The sequence below is a fragment of the Choloepus didactylus genome, chromosome 7 (genome assembly GCF_015220235.1).
Source record: "Choloepus didactylus isolate mChoDid1 chromosome 7, mChoDid1.pri, whole genome shotgun sequence".
In the NCBI taxonomy this organism is placed as follows: domain Eukaryota; kingdom Metazoa; phylum Chordata; class Mammalia; order Pilosa; family Megalonychidae; genus Choloepus; species Choloepus didactylus.
Genome location: NC_051313.1, coordinates 142,437,555 through 142,457,843, shown reverse-complemented (window position 1 = coordinate 142,457,843; position 20,289 = coordinate 142,437,555). Strand labels below are relative to the sequence as shown.

Below are 20,289 nucleotides of genomic sequence, written 5' to 3'. Positions count from 1 at the left end.
GAAAACGGACCCTCTTTCTGGGTGTGGCCCCCACTGCCTCCTCGAGGTGCCCAGGCAGCTCCTGCCACCATATTATCAGCAAGCCGCCTGCCCGGAGTTCCCTTGCATTCTTTTGCATATGGATATCCCACTTCTCCCATCAGATTTGTTGAAAAGACTATTCTGTCCCAGTTGTATAGACTTGGTAGCCTTGTTGATGTCAGTTGGCCATAGGGGGTCTATTTCTGAACTTGCAATTTGATGCCATTGGTCAGTATATCTATCTTTATTCCAGTGCCATGATATTTTGACCACTATAGCTTTGTAATATGCTTTAAAATCAGGCAGCATGAGTTCTCCACCTTCATTCTTATTTTTAAGGCTTTGAGTATTCAGGGCCCCTTACCCTTCCAAATAAATCTGATAATTGGCTTTTCCATTTCTGCAAAGTAGGATGTTGGAATTTTGATTGGGATTGCATTGAATCTGTAAGTCAGCTTGGGTATAATTGACATCTTAAAAAATATTCAGTCTTCCAAGCCATAAATACGGGATGTCCTCCCAATTATGTAGGTCTTTTCTGATTTCTTTTAGCAGTGTTTTGTAGTTTTCTGTGTACAAGTTCCTTTACATCGTTGATTAAATTTATTCCTCTATGTTTGATTCTTTTAATAACTACAGTAAATAGAATTTTTTCTTGATTTCCTCATCAGTTTGCTCATTACTAGTATATAGTAACATTACTGATTTTTGCATGTTGATCTTGTATCCTGCCACTTTGCTGAGCTCGTTTATTAGCTCTAATAGCTTTGTTATAGATTTTTCAGGACTTTCTAAATATAAGATCATGTCATCTGCAAATAGTGAAGTTTTGCTTGTTCCTTTCCAGTTTGGATGCCTTTTATTTCTTTTTTCTTGCCTACCTACTCTGGATGGAACTTTCAGCACAATATTGAATAACAGTGGTGACAGTGGGCACCCTTGTCTTGTTCCAGATCATAGAGGAAAAGCTTTCAGTCTTTCCCCATTGAGTGCAGTCTTAGCTGTGGGTATTTTTTTAAATAAATGCCATTTATCATGTTGAGGAAGTTTCCTTATATTCCTATCTTTCAACGTGTTTTTATCAAGAAAGGATGCTGAATTTTGTCAGATGCCTTTTCTGCATCAATTAAGATGATCATGAGGGTTTTCTCCTTCAGTGTGTTAATGTGGTATATTACATTAACTGATTTTCTTTTATTGAGGCATACTTGCATACGTGGAATAAAACCCACTTGATCATAGTGTATAGTTCTTTTAATATGCTTTTGGATTGTATTTGCAAGTATTTTGTTGAGGATTTTTACATCTATGTTCATTAGAGAAATTGGTCCGTAATATTACTTTCTTGTATTATCTTTATCTGGCTTTGATGTTAGGGTGATTTGGCCTCATAGAATGAGTTAGGGAGTGTTCCCTCTTCTTCAGGTTTTTGGAAGAGTTTAAGCAGGATGGGTATTCATTTTTCTTGGTATGATTGGTAGAATTCACCTGTGAAGCTATCTGGTCCTGAGATTTTCTTTTTTGGGAGGTTTTGTGACTGATTCAATCTCTTTAATTGTAATTGGTCTGTTGAGGTTTTCTCTTTCTTTCACAGTCCATGTAGGTTGTTTATGTGGTTCCAGGAAATTTTCTATTTTATCTGTGTTGTCTAATTTGTTGGCATGGAGTTGTTCATAATGTCCTCTTAAGATCCTTCACATTTCTGTGTAGTGGTCAGTAATAATGCCCACCCCCCTTTTCTGATCTTATTTATTTACATCTTCTCTGTTTTTTTCTTTGTCAGTCTAGCCAAGGGTTTGCCAATTTTATGGATCCTCCCAAAGAACCAAGTTTTTGGTTTTGTTAATTTTATTGTATTTTGTTGTTGTTCTCAGTGTCATTTATTTCTGCTCTAGTCTTTGTTATTTCTTTCCTCCTCCTTGCTTTGGGATTAGTTTGCTGTTCTTTTTACTAGTTCATCTAGGTGTACTGTTATTTCTTTGATTTTATCTCTCTCTCCTTTTTTAATGTAGGCATTTAGGGCTATGCTTTTCCCTCTCAGCACTGCCTTTGCTGCATCCCATGAGTTTTGATATGTTTGTTCTCATTTTCATTTGTCTCGAGATATTTACTGATTTTTTTAATAATTTCTTCTTTGACCAATTGCTTGTTTTAATTCACTTCAATGTATTTGTGAATTTTCTAGTTCTCACTGATTCTTTCTTCTTCCAGTTCTGGGAAATTTTCCACTTGAGTTATTGGGGACTTAAAATCAGTATTTCTGTTTGGTTCCTTTTAAAAAGTTCTATTTCCTTGTTGAGATTCTCATATTGTTCATTCTTTGTTTTCCTGATATCCTTTAGTTCTTTCTCTGAATTTTCCTTGAGCATACTGAGGTGTTTGTCTTCATCATTGGTATTTTCTGGATTGTTATCCTTTTCCTTTGGGTGGGTCATCATTTCCTGTTTCTTTGTTTGTCTTGTAATCTTTTGTTGTACATTATACATTTCAGTATTTTAAAGTGTTGTCCCTGAGCTCACTGTTCCTTAAGTTAGTTTCCAGCTAATGATATGAGAGATTTCCTTGAGTGCCAGGAACTAACAAAAAGGAAACACACTAATGCAAAAGACACATTTCATAATCTTTGCAGATTGGCTCTGTGTTGTATGGTGCTCTCTTTCAGAGCTTAGCCTGCCCACCTACCAAAAAGATTACTCAAGGCAAAAGCACAGGATCCTCTCCAGTCTTTTCCGAGCATACATCTGTCCTGGGCATGTGGTTATGGCCTTATATACTTCCTGTGTGTAGAGATCTGAATGCCCCTTCTTCTCCCTGTGGAACAGACCTTCTTTCCCTCCTGGTTGCTCTATCGTATGTCTTAAAGCTGGCAATCCTTTTCCCTAGAACACTTCAACTTGATCGTTTCTTCCAATGATTTGGCTGTACACAGTTTCTTCTGCAGGCTGGGCATATTCTGGGATGGTGAGCAGAGACCAAGCACATGGTTCAGTCCTTTAGGCTGCCACTACATCAATGCAGACATACATGCACCCCAGTATGCATGTAGCGGTTACTCTGCTCCCTCCCGTACTGGACAGGGACCTACACTGAGAGCACAGGCTGGCTATGTACCAAGCCAGGGAGGGGATGGGACAGGGGCCACTAAGTATGCCTCAAGCTTTTACTAACTTTTAAGTTGATATTTCTTGATTTGGTGCTTGCTCCATTACCGTAACCCTCTAACTTTCTGGAATTCTGAGGAAGATGGCTTTGTTGGTTTTTGCTAGTTGTTGAAAGATGCTGTGAGTGCACAGAACACTGGAGAGTCATCTTGATTGCCCACCGTCATCTCCATTGCCCACCATATATTATTTTAAATGAATTTCAAAGTGGGCTTGATTTATGTCAATGCAATCTTTGCAGTGGATAAGAACAATGAGTATGCAGCATATTGGAGTTGTCAGAAAAATAAGCCCACATTTAGAAATTATTTGTCAGAATTGTCAGATTGTTTTAACTTTGTTACAATTTGTGGACTTGAATAGTAATGCAGGATGAACAACTTTGTGGTCTCCTACCTTTGAGGGACAGTGGATAAGAAAAAGGTGAGTCAGCTGAGAGTTTCATATGTTTGTACAGTGAATTTAGTGACAGCAACAGGACCTGTTTTACCATTTAACTCTACTCCACAGCTTTTATTGGTTCTAGTATTAAAGGTTGGGTACATGTTTTAGTTCAGTCCTTTTTGAATACAGTTATATTCAATGTGTCTTAAGCAGGTAAGTTAGTATTCTTTCTGCATATAATTTAAGTACTTGAGATATTTCAAGGTTTGCCCACAACAAATATTTAACTCATCAAAATCTTGTTTTAGGATAATATTTTAGATAATATTTTAAAAAAAGATGTATGAATTTATTTTTTTAACATTTTATTTTGAAATAATTATAGAATTACAGGAGTTTGCAAAGAAATGTACAGGGCAGAGCTGTTCACCCTTCCCCAGCCTCCCCTGCTGTTAATGAATGTCAAAATAATTAGACCAAATGAAAGGAGCCAGACAAAAAAGTAATGTATGATTCCATTTATATAAAATGCCAGAAAATTCAAAGTAATCTGTAGTGACAGAAAATGGATCAGTGGTTGTGTGGAGATAGAGGTGCATGGTGGGTTTGAGGGAGAGATTACAAAGAGGCAGGAGGGAACTTTTGGCTGTGACATGTTACTTTGATTATGGTTATGGTTTTGTGGGTGTATACATATGTCAAAACTGCTCAAATTGTACCCTTGAAATATGTACAGTTTATAGTAGAGCAATTGTATTTCAGTAAAGCTGTTCAAAAATAATTTCTCTGCAGGATCGTTGTCATGGCTTACTGATGGTTTATATACAGTGTTTAGTACAGTGAATAGCATTTGTAAGTAAGACGTCCAGAGTGGCTTAGATTTTGTTTATTGGCAAAAATACTAAGCAACTTTTTATCAGTTGTCAATTCCATGGAGGTGGTTTATCTTTTCTTCTTTTAATTATATTGTTCTTTAGATGTATTCATAAGATTATTTTTGAAAGCATTTCAAATGCATTTGAAAGCACAATTTCTTAATTTGATTGTCCAAATAACCTGAGACAGCTGCTATTATGCGCTCATTAGATGAGAAAATGTTCACGTAAATTATCTGTCAAACCAGAATACTTAATTCCCAGACATATGTTCTATTCTCTGTACTCTTATCTTGTAGAAGTTAGCATCAAAATGTCCATAATTTCAGATTTCCTTTTGGGCAGGGCCAGCATTTATGGGTGCAGCAGTTTACCTGCATTTGGATTTCATTGGTTCAGCAAAGCCTTATTCACATCCCTGTTTGCAGCCTGGGATACTTCTTGAAATTCCCCTCTTGAGAGCTTCTCTGGATAAAGCTTTTTCCCTAGGAAGCTTCTGTTAAAATGTGTGGATGGCTTGGAGGGCTGTTCTAGATGGTCAGTGAGTTAGCTAGAGAACACCAGGGGCGGATGGCTCATCCCATTCTTCCCTGTAACTCACTCCGTGAACTGGGAGGATTAACTGCTCACAACAACACCCAGAATCTTCAAAGCATGGTCCTATTTACTGTAGAGGAGGAGGGCACAGCAAGTCTAGAAGAAAAAGTGGAACTCCCCACAGCCCTTCATCTCCCACCCTTGGCCCCAAGGCAAGTTGTTCCCCATAGGCTGGTGCAGGTGATGCCATGGTAGAACTGGGCCCCGGCTTGGCAACTTGGGCCCCCAAAAGTAGCTGGTCCAAGGGGAAAGTGAAGGAGTCTAGTTTATAACTACTTGGCCCTCTTAGGGTGGGTTCCCCTACTGCTGCCATCAGCAGCGTTGCTGCCCCTTCTGGTCCTTCTCCCCCCACACGGTATGTCCTACCCCCTGACTCTTTGGAATCTTTAAGGGTCTAACTCTTTAGGGCTCAACCTGTAGGGGAGCATCCTTCCCTGCTTCTTCTAGCTTCCAGTGGTTGCTGGCAGTCCTTGGCATCCCTTGGTGGCATTAACTCCAGTCTCCTCCTGTGTCTTCACCTGGCCTTCTCAGGAATATTTCTGTGTCCCCAAATCTCCCACTCCTTATAAGGACACCAGTCACTGGGTTTAACACCCCCCACCCCTACCCCAATCCATTGTGACCTCACTGTAACTTGATTACATCTGCAAAGACCCCTTTTCCCAAATAAAGTCACACTCAGAGGTACCCAAGGTTAGGACTTGGGTGTATCTTTTTTTGGGAGGTAGTGGTAGTGACCCCACAACAAATAAGGAAATAATTTGCTGACAAGTCCAAGGTGTTCATTACTTTCTTTATCCAAAGCCACACATTCTAAGTTTAAGCACTTTCAACTATTCCATGACTGACCTGCTGTTGTCAAAGGTAAATTGACCCTAACTGTAGACTCTTAGAAAGCTTCCTTACAAGGTCTTCACATCACTGGACAAACTAATGTGGGTTAGTGTGTTTTCCTCTGTGAAATCATCACGGACTACGAGGTGGATGGGATTAATTGCTCTGTGGCTGTTTTTAAACCTGGATGCACTTTAAAATCAACTGGTGAGTTTTAAAAGAACATAGCTGTACCCAGGTCCCTGGCCTGGACCAGCTGAGTCAGAAACTGGGGTGGACTCCAGCATTGGCTCTCGTTATTTTTTATTTTATTTTTTAAGCACTCCAGGTGATTGTAAGGTATAAGTGGACTTGAGAAGCTCAGCTCTTCAGCATTGCTACAGCTCTCTGGTTTACTTGCCCACCCCACCCTCTTCCTACCTGCCCTTAATAGCAGTTGTGGGAGAAAGTTGTACCTACTCAGTGAAGATTTGTTTTGTTTTAAACAAGTAAATAGTGGCTGCCTGGTGGAGAGTCTGAGAACAGTTTGCAAGATAAGATGTTTTGATGGAAGGAAGGACTTCAATTCCAGGAGTTGAGGGAGCCCTGGACTCATGATCAGACAAAAGGCACATGGAGGAGGAAAAAAAAAAGCTAGGGCTGTGAAGGGGAAAGGAGGAGGGTGATAGTCCTACAAGTTTCGTTTATTTAGCCTATTTTGTTTTAGGGCATATTCTGCGTTCAAGGGCGACAGGAACCAAGAAGGCAGCATATCGGTAATAAAATAACTTTTATTATTTTAAGACAATGTTTTGCAACTTTCTGTTACTTGCATACCATCTTCAAAATTAGTCATAGCTGTACTGTTCTTCGGTATATATTTCTTGGATTTGTCTTAAACTTATTTTAAAAAGAACTACTTCACTTTCAAATGGAAAATCAGCATTACTTGTAGCAAATAGTAGATAAACTCACAGATAAATACAATAAAAAATAATGGTACCTTATGGAAGCTATGCTTTTACTTGTACTAGGTTTTGAGCGTGAAGACTGTTCTTGCTGTTAAAAAAAAAAAAAAAAAAAAGGATTAGTAATTTAAGAGAGGTATTAAAAGGCTCACTTAACTGAGACTGCTCCTGAAAAGAATCAGAAGTATTTAAAGAATTGAAAAGAGAGTTTTTCACCCTGAGAGTCTGAGTTTTTCAAAGGTATGTTTTTGTACCTGTGTGCACCAAATCCCTTCTCTACCAGGTACCACTTTGTGAAGCACGCTGCTCTAGGTCTACAGTCAGTATCTCTATTTTTTAGTCTCTATAATGAACATTAAATGAGCATTTTTTCCTAATTTTGAGATCATGATCTTCAAGTAAACTAGGTAAGGCTCTTTCTGGCTTTCTTCTGGCAATGGTTCCCAACCTCTGCTGCCAAGTCCTCGAATTGGCATCCCCTGGAGGAGTGTAGGCTGTATGGGGGCCTGGGTCCTTTCCCCAGAGATTCCAACTTAACTGATCTGCCTGATGCTGGGGCATTGGGGCTTTTAGAGCCTCCGTCCCCTCATGATTCTGTTGTGCAGCCAAATTTAAGAACCATTGCTCTAGAGACTGGTTTTGGTAAATAACTTTCAATGCCTTGCTGCATAGCTTTTTAAATCAGGTGTATTAAGTGACGTGATGTTTGCTCTGAACAAATGTGAGGTCCCCCAACACTTCTTTTTTTTTTCTGAAAGTTAGAGTAAGATGTAAATAGGAATAAATTTACAGTAAAATTTGCATAAAGAGGCTTGACTCACAGAGTTCCTTTTATAAAACAGCCTTCTCTACAAAACGTTGAAGGGCTGGAATTTTTATGTGAGCGGCAGTTGGGTCTTCAAAAATGAGCTCATTTGGAAAACAGATAGCTGGAGTCGCCCACCTTAAATGTTAGGGATCATATAATTATGTGTGTTAACCCTCATCCTAGCTGGCGGTGGCCTTGGGAGCTGAATCTATACTTGGTCATTCCACATTTTCTCTGGTTGACACATTTAATTTTTGAGAAGACTACCTGAGATGCTTTCATCACGTAATACATTTGGATTCATGAGAATCCTACCTGGCTTGAAATGAGAATAACTTTTTACCAGCTCACTAGTGGAGTCCCTACCTAGCCACGGTAATATGAGGTGGTTTGAGTTTGCTTCCTTAGGACTACAGTAGACAGAGCTCAAATAGAAAAGGCTTAAAAAAAAAGACTATGCTTAAAAAGAAAAAAAATCTAACAACTCCATTTAGAACCAAGCATAAACATTTATTAGTCACAGCATTTGTAAAACTAATGCGTAAACAGAAAAAGTTCCAAGCAAATATAAATATCAAAAGATAATTGAGTAAATCCACCAGAACAGATTACCCTAAATCTCTCAACTTTTATAGTTCAGGCTCAGTTTTAAATTGCTTTAATGTTTAAACAGAAATGACCTTCCTGTCTTATTTTATTTCCTCTAAAACATAGAGAAGCATGTCTTTGCAAAAAGTATTTTTATGCTTTATTTTGTCATTTATATTAGTATTTTGAACTTATGCTGTTGGATAGATATTCAGGTGCATCACCTTTGGAACATTCACCTAACTTTTTAATTGCAAGGGTTTGATTAGAGAGGATTTTGTCCTATTTTACAGTAGCAACTTGGTTAAGGATTAACTGATAAAATAAGCCTTTTTTTTTCTTTTTCTCCCCCCTTCTTACTCCTGTACCTTTTTTATTATGTAAGAGAGCCCAGTGTTTCAAGAGAAAGAATTCTTTCTCTTTTGTATAACTTGGAATAATATGTTGAGCTGTAAATAAATGGCGCTGACATCCCGTTAAAAGTTCTCATTTGTCACCTGTGTTTGTAGAAGTTTGATTACAGGAAGCATCTTTTCTCTGAGAGTAATCAAGAGTCAAGTAACAGTTCCAGTGAGATATCTTGGACCACTGTCCAAAAAAGGAAATCTCTCAAACCATATTCCAATAGAAAAAAGACAAAAGTCAGAAGTAGCTTACGAGGTAAGTTTGCTGTGTGTCTCCTTTTGGGTCACCTTTCAAATAAATTAGCAAGTATTTATTTTTCAGGATGTGATAGAAGAGGGTACCAAATATGTGATAATGTAGTCCCCCTCCCTTGCCACAGTTTCATAAGAAAGGCAAACCTGCCTTACAGGAAACAGTACAGAAGAATGTGGGATTAATTAATACTTGTTAATTATGGATTACAGATAAACAGAGTAGGAGCTCAGGTAAGAGGACTCATATATGGTGAAATTATCAGGAAAGCTTTCAAGGAAGGAATGGATAGAACTCAAGCTAACACTTGAAAATAGAACGGATTTTGAAGAGCTGTGGGGAGGGGGAAGCATTCTGAGTTAGGTAAACGTGCAAGGACAAAATGGGGGTGTGAAATGATGTTCCTGGGACACGATCTGGAGCAGGGAATTCATGTCCGATGGTGAGAAAGAAGCTGAATGATGAGAAGTGGGTCTTAAGAGCAAGCTGAAGTGGGAAGAGGGATTTTGCTTCTTGTGTTGACACATGTATTAGTTTCCTGGTGCTGTTGTAACAAGTTACCACAAATTTGGTGGCTTAAAGCAATGTAAACTTGTCTCAGTTCTGGGCCCTAGAGTTTTGAAATCGAGGTGGGGTAGGGTTGGTGCCTTCCAAAGGCTCTGGGGGACAGTTTGTTCTGTGTCTCTCCTTGCTTCTGACGATGGCCAGCGATGCTCAAATCTCTGCCACCACCGTCACACAGCATACTCCCTGCTGTCTGTGTGTCCAAATTTCCCTCTTCTTATAAGGACTCCAGTTACTGGACAAGGGCCCCTCCTAATCCAGTCTGACCCCAAATAACATCTGCAAAGACCCTATTTCCCAATAAGGTCACATTCACAGGTCCTGGGACTTGAACATATCATTTGCGGGGTACATAATTCAGCCCACAGCAATGTGTATAATCAGTAGAGGGAGAAACAAATTTTTGTACTTTCCCATCTAGTAAACTTATCTATTGTATACTTGATTTCTTTCAGTTTTGCCACATTTCTCTCTCAGCAGTAGCAGTGATCACGAGAAAGACCAAGTAAGTGAATTTCCCCTGGGCTGCAGTGTGCCTTCATTGCATCAGACATGGGGTGCTGTCTTTAGGGTTAATCTGTGTTGATTTCTCAAAACACTTCTTTCAGGAATATGAGAATAAAAAACCAGTACCCTATAAATAGCTGCCAGCAGGAACTGCAGTTGCTGTATCTACCGTGTCAGAGGAGATGTAAATAGACTACAGAGCGTAGTGCCAAACATTGGAGGGTTTTGTGAGAGACAGATGCTGTGATTCTGAGGGTTTCAGTAGCAGGCACAGAGGTGTCGTGAGGTTAGCCAAGGACGGTTCTCCAAGCTGCCCTGGCCCCAGCCTGCCTGCTCCATCAGCCTGGGCAGATGTTGCCTTTTGTGTAACTAAGGGCACCCACGTTCTGTAATGCCAGAGAGTTTAAACGTGTGAGGCATGCACAGTAGGTACTTACGTATTTGTTGAATATTTCAATCTGAAATAATGAGTGAGTTAGAAAGGAGCCAAATGAAGTGTCTAGTAAATACAGATTTTCTTTTAAACAAGCACCAAAATAAATAAATAAATAAATAAAACCAAAGCTTCAGCTAGAACCTGGGAATCCACAAATTTAAGCCGTGCAACCGGCAAGAAGTCTGTGCCAATTTCCAGTGAAGACATTGCTGATTTTGTACAAATGTTGGTATTCAAAGTACACTTCTCTGTGAGTATGAGAGAATAATTTAGAGTGGGTGTTGGCAAACATTTTCTGCAAAAGGGCAGAGAATAAATATTCTAGGCTTTGAAGACCATATGGGCTCTGTGACAACTACTCAACTCTGGCTTCAGAGCCAGAAAGCAGCCATAGATGATATGTGAACACGTGAGTGTGCTGTGTTCCAATAAAGTTTTATTTATAAGAACAGGCAGTGGGCTGTAGCTTGTCAACACCGGATTTACAGCAGTGGCTTTCAAATGTAGTGATCATAAGAATTACCAGGATGGCTTATTAAAATACAGATTGCTAAGTCCTGTCCCCAGATTTCTGACTGAATAAATCATAAGTGGGGCTTGGGAATTAGCACTTCTAACAAAGTCTCAGGTGATATTTAAGCTCTGTTCTGGTTCTGGAACCACACTTTGAGAACCACTGGTTTAGAGTTATCAGTTGAAATACGCTGTAATGTTCTTCCAACTCTGGGATCTTATGTTCTTAGTGTTTCTTTTCAAATGGACTAAACTCAGTACTTCCCCTTTTTAAAAGGATATTGCAAATGTTTTTGAATGTATTGCTAACCTCATTTGTTTTGGATGGTTTTGAATGTTAACACTTTTTAAAATATACTGTATTTTAGGTTAAACTTCTAACACCGTTATGGAAAGATACCTCCAGGCAAAATGACACCACGCCTCCCAAAATTTCTGGATCAAAATACCAGAGTGGTTCTGCATTTTTAACTCCTGAGGAGTCTACCCAGATGAAAGGTACATGATTTTCTATTTATGTAGAAAAAAATATATTTTGGGAAAAGTAGGGTGAAGCTAGCACACCAATTTTCTTTTATTATGTATTGCAGAAAGTATGAAGATATTGTTCTCCTCTCTAAGGCCCCCATTAGCAAAGGATGGAGATCATTGTGTTTTAATTTTGCTCTCATAATTAGGATCAGCTTAGTGGGCAATTGTTGGTGTGTTTCCTGTTTTGGCAATAAATCTCAAAAGATGACCAATAGCAGGGTTTGATAATTTTCTTTTTCTGTAAAGGATGAGATAGTCAATATTTTCCACTTTTCCATGAATATGGTTGCTGTCAAAACTACTCATCTCCAAGTTGTAGCATGAAATCGGCCAAAGAAAATATGTAAACCAATGGGTATGGCTGCATTCCCAAAAAAAGTTTATTTATAAAGCAATGTATGAGATTAGATTTGGCCTGGGGGATGGAAGTGGGCTGACCCCCTGACTTCTACTGCATTACCTGACTTTATCTTAACCCTTACATTTTTTAAAATTTACTTTTATTTTTTTTTAATTGAGATTGTTCACAAACCATACAATTACCCAAAGATCCAAAGTGTACAATCTATTGCCCACAGTACCATCATACAGCTGTGCATCCATCACCACAATTAATTTTTTTCAATTTTTAGAACATTTTCATTACTCCAGGAAAGAAATAAAGACAAAAAAGGAAACTCAAATCCTCCCATACCCTAACCATCCCCCCCATTATTGACTCATAGTATTGGTATAGTACATTTGTTACTGTTAATGAAAGAATGTTAAAACACTACTAACTGTAGTATATAGTTTGCAATAGGTATATATTTTTTTCCTATATGCCCCTCTATTATTACCTTCTATTTATAGTGTCATGCATTTGTTCTAATTCATGAAAGAGATTTCTAATATTTGTACAGTTAATCATGGACATTGTCCACCACAAGATTCACTGTTTTATACGTTCCCATCTTTTAACCTCCAACTTTCCTTCAGGTGACATATGTGACTCTGAGCTTCCCCTTTCCACCACATTCACAGACAATTTGGCACTGTTAGTTATTCTTACAATGTGCTGCCATCAGCTCTGTCCATTTCCAAACATTTAAGTTCACCCTAGTTAAACATTCTGCTCATAATGAGCTAGTGCTCCCCATTCTTTAGCCTCGTTCTATATTCTGGTAATTTACATTTCATGTCTATGAGTTTATATATTATAATTAGTTCCTATCAGTGAGACCCTGCAATATTTGTCCCTATATGTCTATCCTATTTCACTCAACATAATGCCCTCATGGTTTCTTCATCAACCCATTTTTTAAAGACAGTTTTGTTCACACACCATACATTCCATCCTAAGTAAACAATCGATGGTTCCCTGTATTGTCACGTATTAATGTATTCACCACTATCTATATAAGGACATCTCTACTCCACAAAGAAGGAGGAAGAGTCAAAGTAGGTAGAGAGATAAAAGAAAAAGAGAAAAGAAAGAGGAAAAAAAAGACAACACAAAACAAAACAAAAAAATATGACACCTAGGAAGCAACAAAAGGAAAGATAGTATTAAACTAAAGTAGAATGAAGAGTCAGACAACATCACCAATGCCAAGAGTCCCATACCCCTCCCTTAGGTCCCCTTCTTATATGCATTTAGCTTTGGTATATTACCTTTGTTTCATTGAAGGAAGCATAATATAATTAATTAGAGCCTCTAGTTTGCATTGATTGTATTTCCCCCCCAATCCTATTTTTAACACCTTGCAAGGTTGACATTCATTTGTTCTCCCTCATGTAAAAATATATTTGTAACTTTCATCACAATTGTTGATCACTCTAGGTTTCACTGAGTTATACAGTCCAAGTCCTTATCTTTCATCTTTCCTTCCGGTGTCCCACATGATCTTAACCTTCCTCTTTCAACAGTCGTATTTGTTCAGTGTACTTACATTGCTGTGCTACCATCACCCAAAATTGTGTTCCAAACCTCTCACTCCTGTCCTTTTCTATCAGTCTGTAGTGCTCCCTTTAGTATTTCATATAGGGCAGGTACCTTGTTCACAAACTGTCTCATTGTCTGTTTGTAAGAGAATATTTTAAGCTCTTCCTCATATTTGAAGGACAGTTTTGCTGGAATAGGATTCTTAGTTGGTGGTTTTCTCTTTCAGTATCTTAAATATATCACCCCACTTCCTTCTTGCCTCCATGGTTTCTATTGAGAAATCCACACACAGTCTTATCAAGCTTCCTTTGTATGTGATTGATCGCTTTTCTCTTGCTGCTTTCAGTATTCTTTCTTTGACTTTTTTTTTTTTTTTTTTAATCATCATTTTATTGAGATATATTCACATACCACGCAGTCATACAAAACAAATTGTACTTTCGATTGTTTACAGTACCATTACATAGTTGTACATTCATCACCTAAATCAATCCCTGACACCTTCATTAGCACACACACAAAAATAACAAGAATAATAATTAGAGTGAAAAAAGAGCAATTGAAGTAAAAAAGAACACTAGGTACCTTTGTCTGTTTGTTTGCTTCCCCTACTTTTCTGCACATCGATCCATAAACTAGACAAAGTGGAGTTTGGTCCTTATGGCATTCCCAATCCCACTGTCACCCCTCATAAGCTACATTTTTATACAACTGTCTTCGAGATTCATGGGTTCTGGGTTGTAGTTTAATAGTTTCAGGTATCCACCACCAGCTACCCCAATTCTTTAGAACCTAAAAAAGGTTGTCTAAAGTGTGCGTAAGAGTGCCCACCAGAGTGATCTCTCGGCTCGTTTTGGAATCTCTCTGCCACTGAAGCTTATTTCATTTCCTTTCACATCCCCCTTTTGGTCAAGAAGATGTTCTCCATCCCACGATGCCGGGTCTACATTCCTCCCCGGGAGTCATATTCCACGTTGCCAGGGAGATTCACTTCCCTGGGTGTCTGATCCCACGTAGGGGGGAGGGCAGTGATTTCACCTTTCAAGTTGGCTTAGCCAGAGAGAGAGGGCCACATCTGAGCAACAAAGAGGCATTCAGGAGGAGACTCTTAGGCACAAATACAGGGAGGCCTAGCCTCTCCTTTGCAGCAAACCGTCTTCCCAAGGGTAAAACTTATGGTAGAGGGCTCAACCCATCAAACCACCAGTCCCCTATGTCTGTGGTCATGTTAGCAACCATGGAGGTGGGGTAGGCGAATACCCCTGCATTCTCCACAGGCTCCTCAAGGGGGCACTACATCGTTTTTTGTTTTTTTTTTTTTTTTTTTCCTTGTTTGTCTTTTTTCTTTTTTTTTTTTTTTTTTTTTTTTAACTTTCCCTTCTTTTTTCAAATCAACTGTATGAAAAAAAAAGTTAAAAAGAAAACAAACATACAATAAAAGAACATTTCAAAGAGACCATAGCAAGGGAGTAAGAAAAAGACAACTAACCTAAGATAACTGCTTAACTTCCAACATGTTCCTACTTTACCCCAAGAAAGTTACATACTATAGCAACATTTCAGTGAACTTGTTCCTACTACATCCATCAGAAATTAACAGACCATAGTCATTTCTGGGCATCCCCAGAACGTTAAATAGCTTATCTGTTCTTCTTGGATTATTGTTCCCCCTTCCTTAATTGCTCTCTACTGCTAGTTCCCCTACATTCTACATTATAAACCATTTGTTTTACATTTTTCAAAGTTCACATTAGTGGTAGCATATAATATTTCTCTTTTTGTGCCTGGCTTATTTCGCTCAGCATTATGTCTTCAAGGTTCATCCATGTTGTCATATGTTTCACCAGATCGTTCCTTCTTACTGCCGCGTAGTATTCCATCGTGTGTATATACCACATTTTATTTATCCACTCATCTGTTAATGGACATTTGGGTTGTTTCCATCTCTTGGCAATTGTGAATAATGCTGCTATGAACATTGGCGTGCAGATATCTGTTCGTGTCACTGCTTTCCGATCTTCCGGGTATATCCCGAGAAGTGCAATCGCTGGATCGAATGGTAGCTCTATCTCTAGTTTTCTAAGGAACTGCCAGACTGACTTCCAGAGTGGCTGAACCATTATACAGTCCCACCAACAATGAATAAGAGTTCCAATTTCTCCACATCCCCTCCAGCATTTGTAGTTTCCTGTTTGTTTAATGGCAGCCATTCTAACCGGTGTTAGATGGTATCTCATTGTGGTCTTAATTTGCATCTCTCTAATAGCTAGTGAAGCTGGACATTTTTTCATGTGTTTCTTGGCCATTTGTATTTCCTCTTCAGAGAACTGTCTTTTCATATCTTTTGCCCATTTTATAATTGGGCTGTCTGTACTATTGTCATTGAGTTGTAGGATTTCTTTGTATATGCAAGATATCAGTCTTTTGTCAGATACATGGTTTCCAAAAATTTTTTCCCATTGAGTTGGCTGCCTCTTTACCTTTTTGAGAAATTCCTTTGAGGTGCAGAAACTTCTGAGCTTGAGGAGTTCCCATTTATCTATTTTCTCTTTTGTTGCTTGTGCTTTGGGTGTAAAGTCTAGGAAGTGGCCTCCTAATACAAGGTCTTGAAGATGTTTTCCTACATTATCTTCTAGGAGTTTAATGGTACTTTCTTTTATATTGAGATCTTTGGTCCATTTTGAGTTAATTTTTGTGTAGGGGGTGAGGTAGGGGTCCTCTTTCATTCTTTTGGATATGGATATCCAACTCTCCCAGCCCCATTTGTTGAAAAGACCATTATGGCTCAGTTCGGTGACTTTGGGGGCCTTATCAAAGATCAGTCGGCCATAGATCTGAGGGTCTATCTCTGAATTCTCAATTCGATTCCATTGATCTATATGTCTATCTTTGTGCCAGTACCATGCTGTTTTGGCAACTGTGGCTTTATAATAAGCTTCAAAGTCAGGGAGTGTAAGTCCTCCCACTTCGTTTTTCTTTTTTAAAGTGTCTTTAGCAATTCGAGGCATCTTCCCTTTCCAAATAAATTTGATAACTAGCTTTTCCAAGTCTGCAAAGTAGGTTGTTGGAATTTTGATTGGGATTGCATTGAATCTGTAGATGAGTTTGGGTAGAATTGACATCTTAATGACATTTAGCCTTCCTATCCATGAACATGGAATATTTTTCCATCTTTTAAGGTCCCCTTCTATTTCTTTTAGTAGAGTTATGTAGTTTTCTTTGTATAGGTCTTTTACATCTTTGGTTAAGTTTATTCCTAGGTACTTGATTTTTTTAGTTGCTATTGAAAATGGTATCTTTTTCTTGAGTGTCTCTTCAGTTTGTTCATTTCTAGCATATAGAAACATTACTGACTTATGTGCATTAATCTTGTATCCCGCTACTTTGCTAAATTTGTTTATTAGCTCTAGTAGGTGTATCGTTGATTTCTCAGGGTTTTCTAGATATAAGATCATATCATCTGCAAACAATGACAGTTTTACTTCTTCTTTTCCAATTTGGATGCCTTTTATTTCTTTGTCTTGCCGGATTGCCCTGGCTAGCACTTCCAGCACAATGTTGAATAACAGTGGTGACAGCGGGCATCCTTGTCTTGTTCCTGATCTTAGAGGGAAGGCTTTCAGTCTCTCACCATTGAGTACTATGCTGGCTGTGGGTTTTTCATATATGCTCTTTATCATGTTGAGGAAGTTTCCTTCAATTCCTACCTTTTGAAGTGTTTTTATCAAAAAGGGATGTTGGATTTTGTCAAATGCTTTTTCAGCATCTATTGAGATGATCAATTGATTTTTCCCTTTCGAGTTTTTAATGTGTTGTAATACATTGATTGTTTTTCTTATGTTGAACCATCCTTGCATGCCTGGAATGAACCCCACTTGGTCATGGTGTATGATTTTTTTAATGTGTCTTTGGATTCGATTTGCAAGTATTTTGTTGAGGATTTTTGCATCTATATTCATTAGGGAGATTGGCCGGTAGTTTTCCTTTTTTTGTAGCATCTTTGCCTGGTTTTGGTATTAGATTGATGTTAGCTTCATAAAATGAGTTAGGTAGTGTTCCATTTTTTTCAATGTTTTGAAAGAGTTTGAGTAAGATTGGTGTCAGTTCTTTCTGGAAAGTTTGGTAGAATTCCCCTGTGAAGCCATCTGGCCCTGGGCATTTATTTGTGGGAAGATTTTTGATGACTGATTGGATCTCTTTGCTTGTGATGGGTTGGTTGAGGTCTTCTATTTCTTCTCTGGTCAGTCTAGGTTGTTCATATGTTTCCAGGAAATTGTCCATTTCTTCTACATTATCCAGTTTGTTGCCATACAGTTGTTCATAATATCCTCTTATAATTTTTTTAATTTCTTCAGGATCTGCAGTTATGTCACCTTTTTCATTCATTATTTTGTTTATATGGGTCTTCTCTCTTTTTGATTTTGTCAGTCTAGCTAGGGGCTTGTCAATCTTGTTGATCTTCTCAAAGAACCAACTTTTGGTGATATTTATCCTTTCTATTGTTTTTTTGTTCTCTATGTCATTTATTTCTGCTTTAATCCTTGTTATTTCTTTTCTTGTACTTGGTTTAGGATTGGTTTGCTGTTCATTTTCTAGCTTCTTCAGTTGATCCATTAGTTCTTTGATTTTGGCTCTTTCTTCCTTTTTAATATATGCGTTTAGTGCTATAAATTTCCCCCTTAGCACTGCTTTTGCTGCATCCCATAGGTTTTGGTATGTTGTGTTCTCATTTTCATTCGTCTCTATATATTTAGCAATTTCTCTTGCTATTTCTTCTTTAACCCACTGATTGTTTAGGAGTGTGTTGTTTAACCTCCAGGTATTTGTGAATTTTCTAAGTCTCTGATGGTTATTGACTTCTAATTGTATTCCATTGTGGTCAGAGAATGTGCTTTGAATAATTTCAATCTTTTTAAATTTATTGAGGCTTGTTTTATGTCCCAGCATATGATCTATTCTGGAGAAAGTTCCGTGAGCACTAGAAAAGTATGTGTATCCTGTTGATTTGGGATGTAATGTCCTGTAGATGTCTGTTAAATCTAATTCATTTATCAGATTGTTTAGGTTTTCAATTTCCTTATTGGTCTTCTGTCTGGTTGATCTATCTATAGGAGAGAGTGATGTGTTGAAGTCTCCCACAATTATTGTGGAAACATCAATTGCTTCCTTTAGTTTTGCCAATGTTTCTCTCATGTATTTTGTGGCACCTTGATTGGGTGCATAGACATTTACGATTGTTATTTCTTCTTGCTGAATTGCCCCTTTTATTAGTATGTAGTGGCCTTCTTTGTCTCTCAAAACATCCCTGCATTTGAAGTCTATTTTATCTGAGATTAATATTGCTACACCTGCTTTCTTTTGGCTGTAGCTTGCATGAAATATTTTTTTCCATCCTTTCACTTTCAGTTTCTTTGTGTCCCTGTGTCTAAGATGAGTCTCTTGTATGCAACATATTGATGGTTCATTTTTTTTGATCCATTCTGCGAATCTGTATCTTTTAATTGGGGAGTTTAATCCATTTACATTCAACGTTAAAACCGTGAAGGCATTTCTTGAATCGGCCATCTTATCCTTTGGATTATGTTTGCCATATTTTTCCCTCTCTCTATTAATATCCTTTATTGTACCCATACCGAATCTCTTTAGTACTGAACCTTTCTCCAAGTCTCTCTGTCCTGTCTTTGTTTCTCTGTCTGTAGGGCTCCCTTTAGTATCTCCAGTAGGGCAGGTCTCTTGTTAGCAAATTCTCTCAGCATTTCTTTGTCTGTGAAAAATTTAAGCTCTCCCTCAAATTTGAAGGAGAGCTTTGCTGGATAAAGTATTCTTGGCTGGAAATTCCTCTCACTCAGAATTTTAAATATATCGTGCCACTGCCTTCTCGCCTCCATGGTGGCTGCTGAGTAGTCACTACTTAGTCTTATGCTGTTTCCTTTGTATGTGGTGAATTGCTTTTCTCTTGCTGCTTTCAGAACTTGCTCCTTCTCTTCTATGTTTGACAGTGTGATCAGTATATGTCTCGGAGTGGGTTTTTTTGGATTTATTCTATTTGGAGTTCGCTGAGCATTTATGATTTGTGTATTTATGTTGTTTAGAAGATTTGGGAAGTTTTCCCCAACAATTTCTTTGAATACTCTTCCTAGACCTTTACCCTTTTCTTCCCCTTCCGGGACACCAATGAGTCTTATATTCGGACGTTTCATATTATCTATCATATCCCTGAGGTCCATTTCGAGTTTTTCAATTTTTTTCCCCATTCTTTCTTTTATGCTTTCATTTTCCATTCTGTCATCTTCCAGGTCACTGATTCGTTGTTCAACTTCCTCTAGTCTTGTACTATGAGTGTCCAGAATCTTTTTAATTTGGTCAACAGTTTCTTTAATTTCCATAAGATCATCCATTTTTTTATTTAGTCTTGCAATGTCTTCTTTATGCTCTTCTAGGGTCTTCTTGATTTCCTTCATATCCCGTACTAGGGTCTCATTGTTCATCTTTAGTTCTTTGAGTAGCTGCTCTAGGTGTGTCTCTTCTGGTCTTTTGATTTGGGTGCTTGGGCTTGGGTTATCCATATCGTCTGGTTTTTTCATATGCTTTATAATTTTCTGTTGTTTTTGGCCTCGTGGCATTTGCTGACCTTGATAGGGTTCTTTTAGGGTTTGTAGACCAGTTGAAGTCCTTATCTCTAATTTATCAGATCTACAGCTTCGTGGAGTACACTTTCTCTAACTAACCAGCAGGTGGCGTCCACGAGCCACCTGTTCTCCACAAGCCAGATCTCCCCTGCTTAGCCTTTTTGGTGAGTGGGGGAGTGAGTCTTGTGGGGCCCAATTGGTGTCCCAAGCTTGCGTGTGTAGTTGGTGTTGCCTGCCCTGTATGTGGGGCGTGTTTCTGGGCAGTCGGGGAGGGGGGGGTGGCCCTAACAATCAAATCTCCCTGATGATCCTA

At 38.4% G+C, this 20,289-nt stretch overlaps 1 protein-coding gene across 1 annotated transcript in view; it reads left to right on the top strand.

Moving 5' to 3' along the window:
- The window catches only part of SYCP2L (synaptonemal complex protein 2 like), a 132,275-nt gene that overhangs the window by 61,758 nt on the left and 50,228 nt on the right, over positions 1-20,289 (top strand). Inside the window, exons 18-21 of the mRNA XM_037844308.1 lie at positions 6,579-6,627; positions 8,725-8,875; positions 9,892-9,941; positions 11,261-11,390. Of these exons, the coding sequence (XP_037700236.1) occupies positions 6,579-6,627; positions 8,725-8,875; positions 9,892-9,941; positions 11,261-11,390 (380 nt within the window). The remainder of the gene's footprint in view (positions 1-6,578; positions 6,628-8,724; positions 8,876-9,891; positions 9,942-11,260; positions 11,391-20,289) is intronic.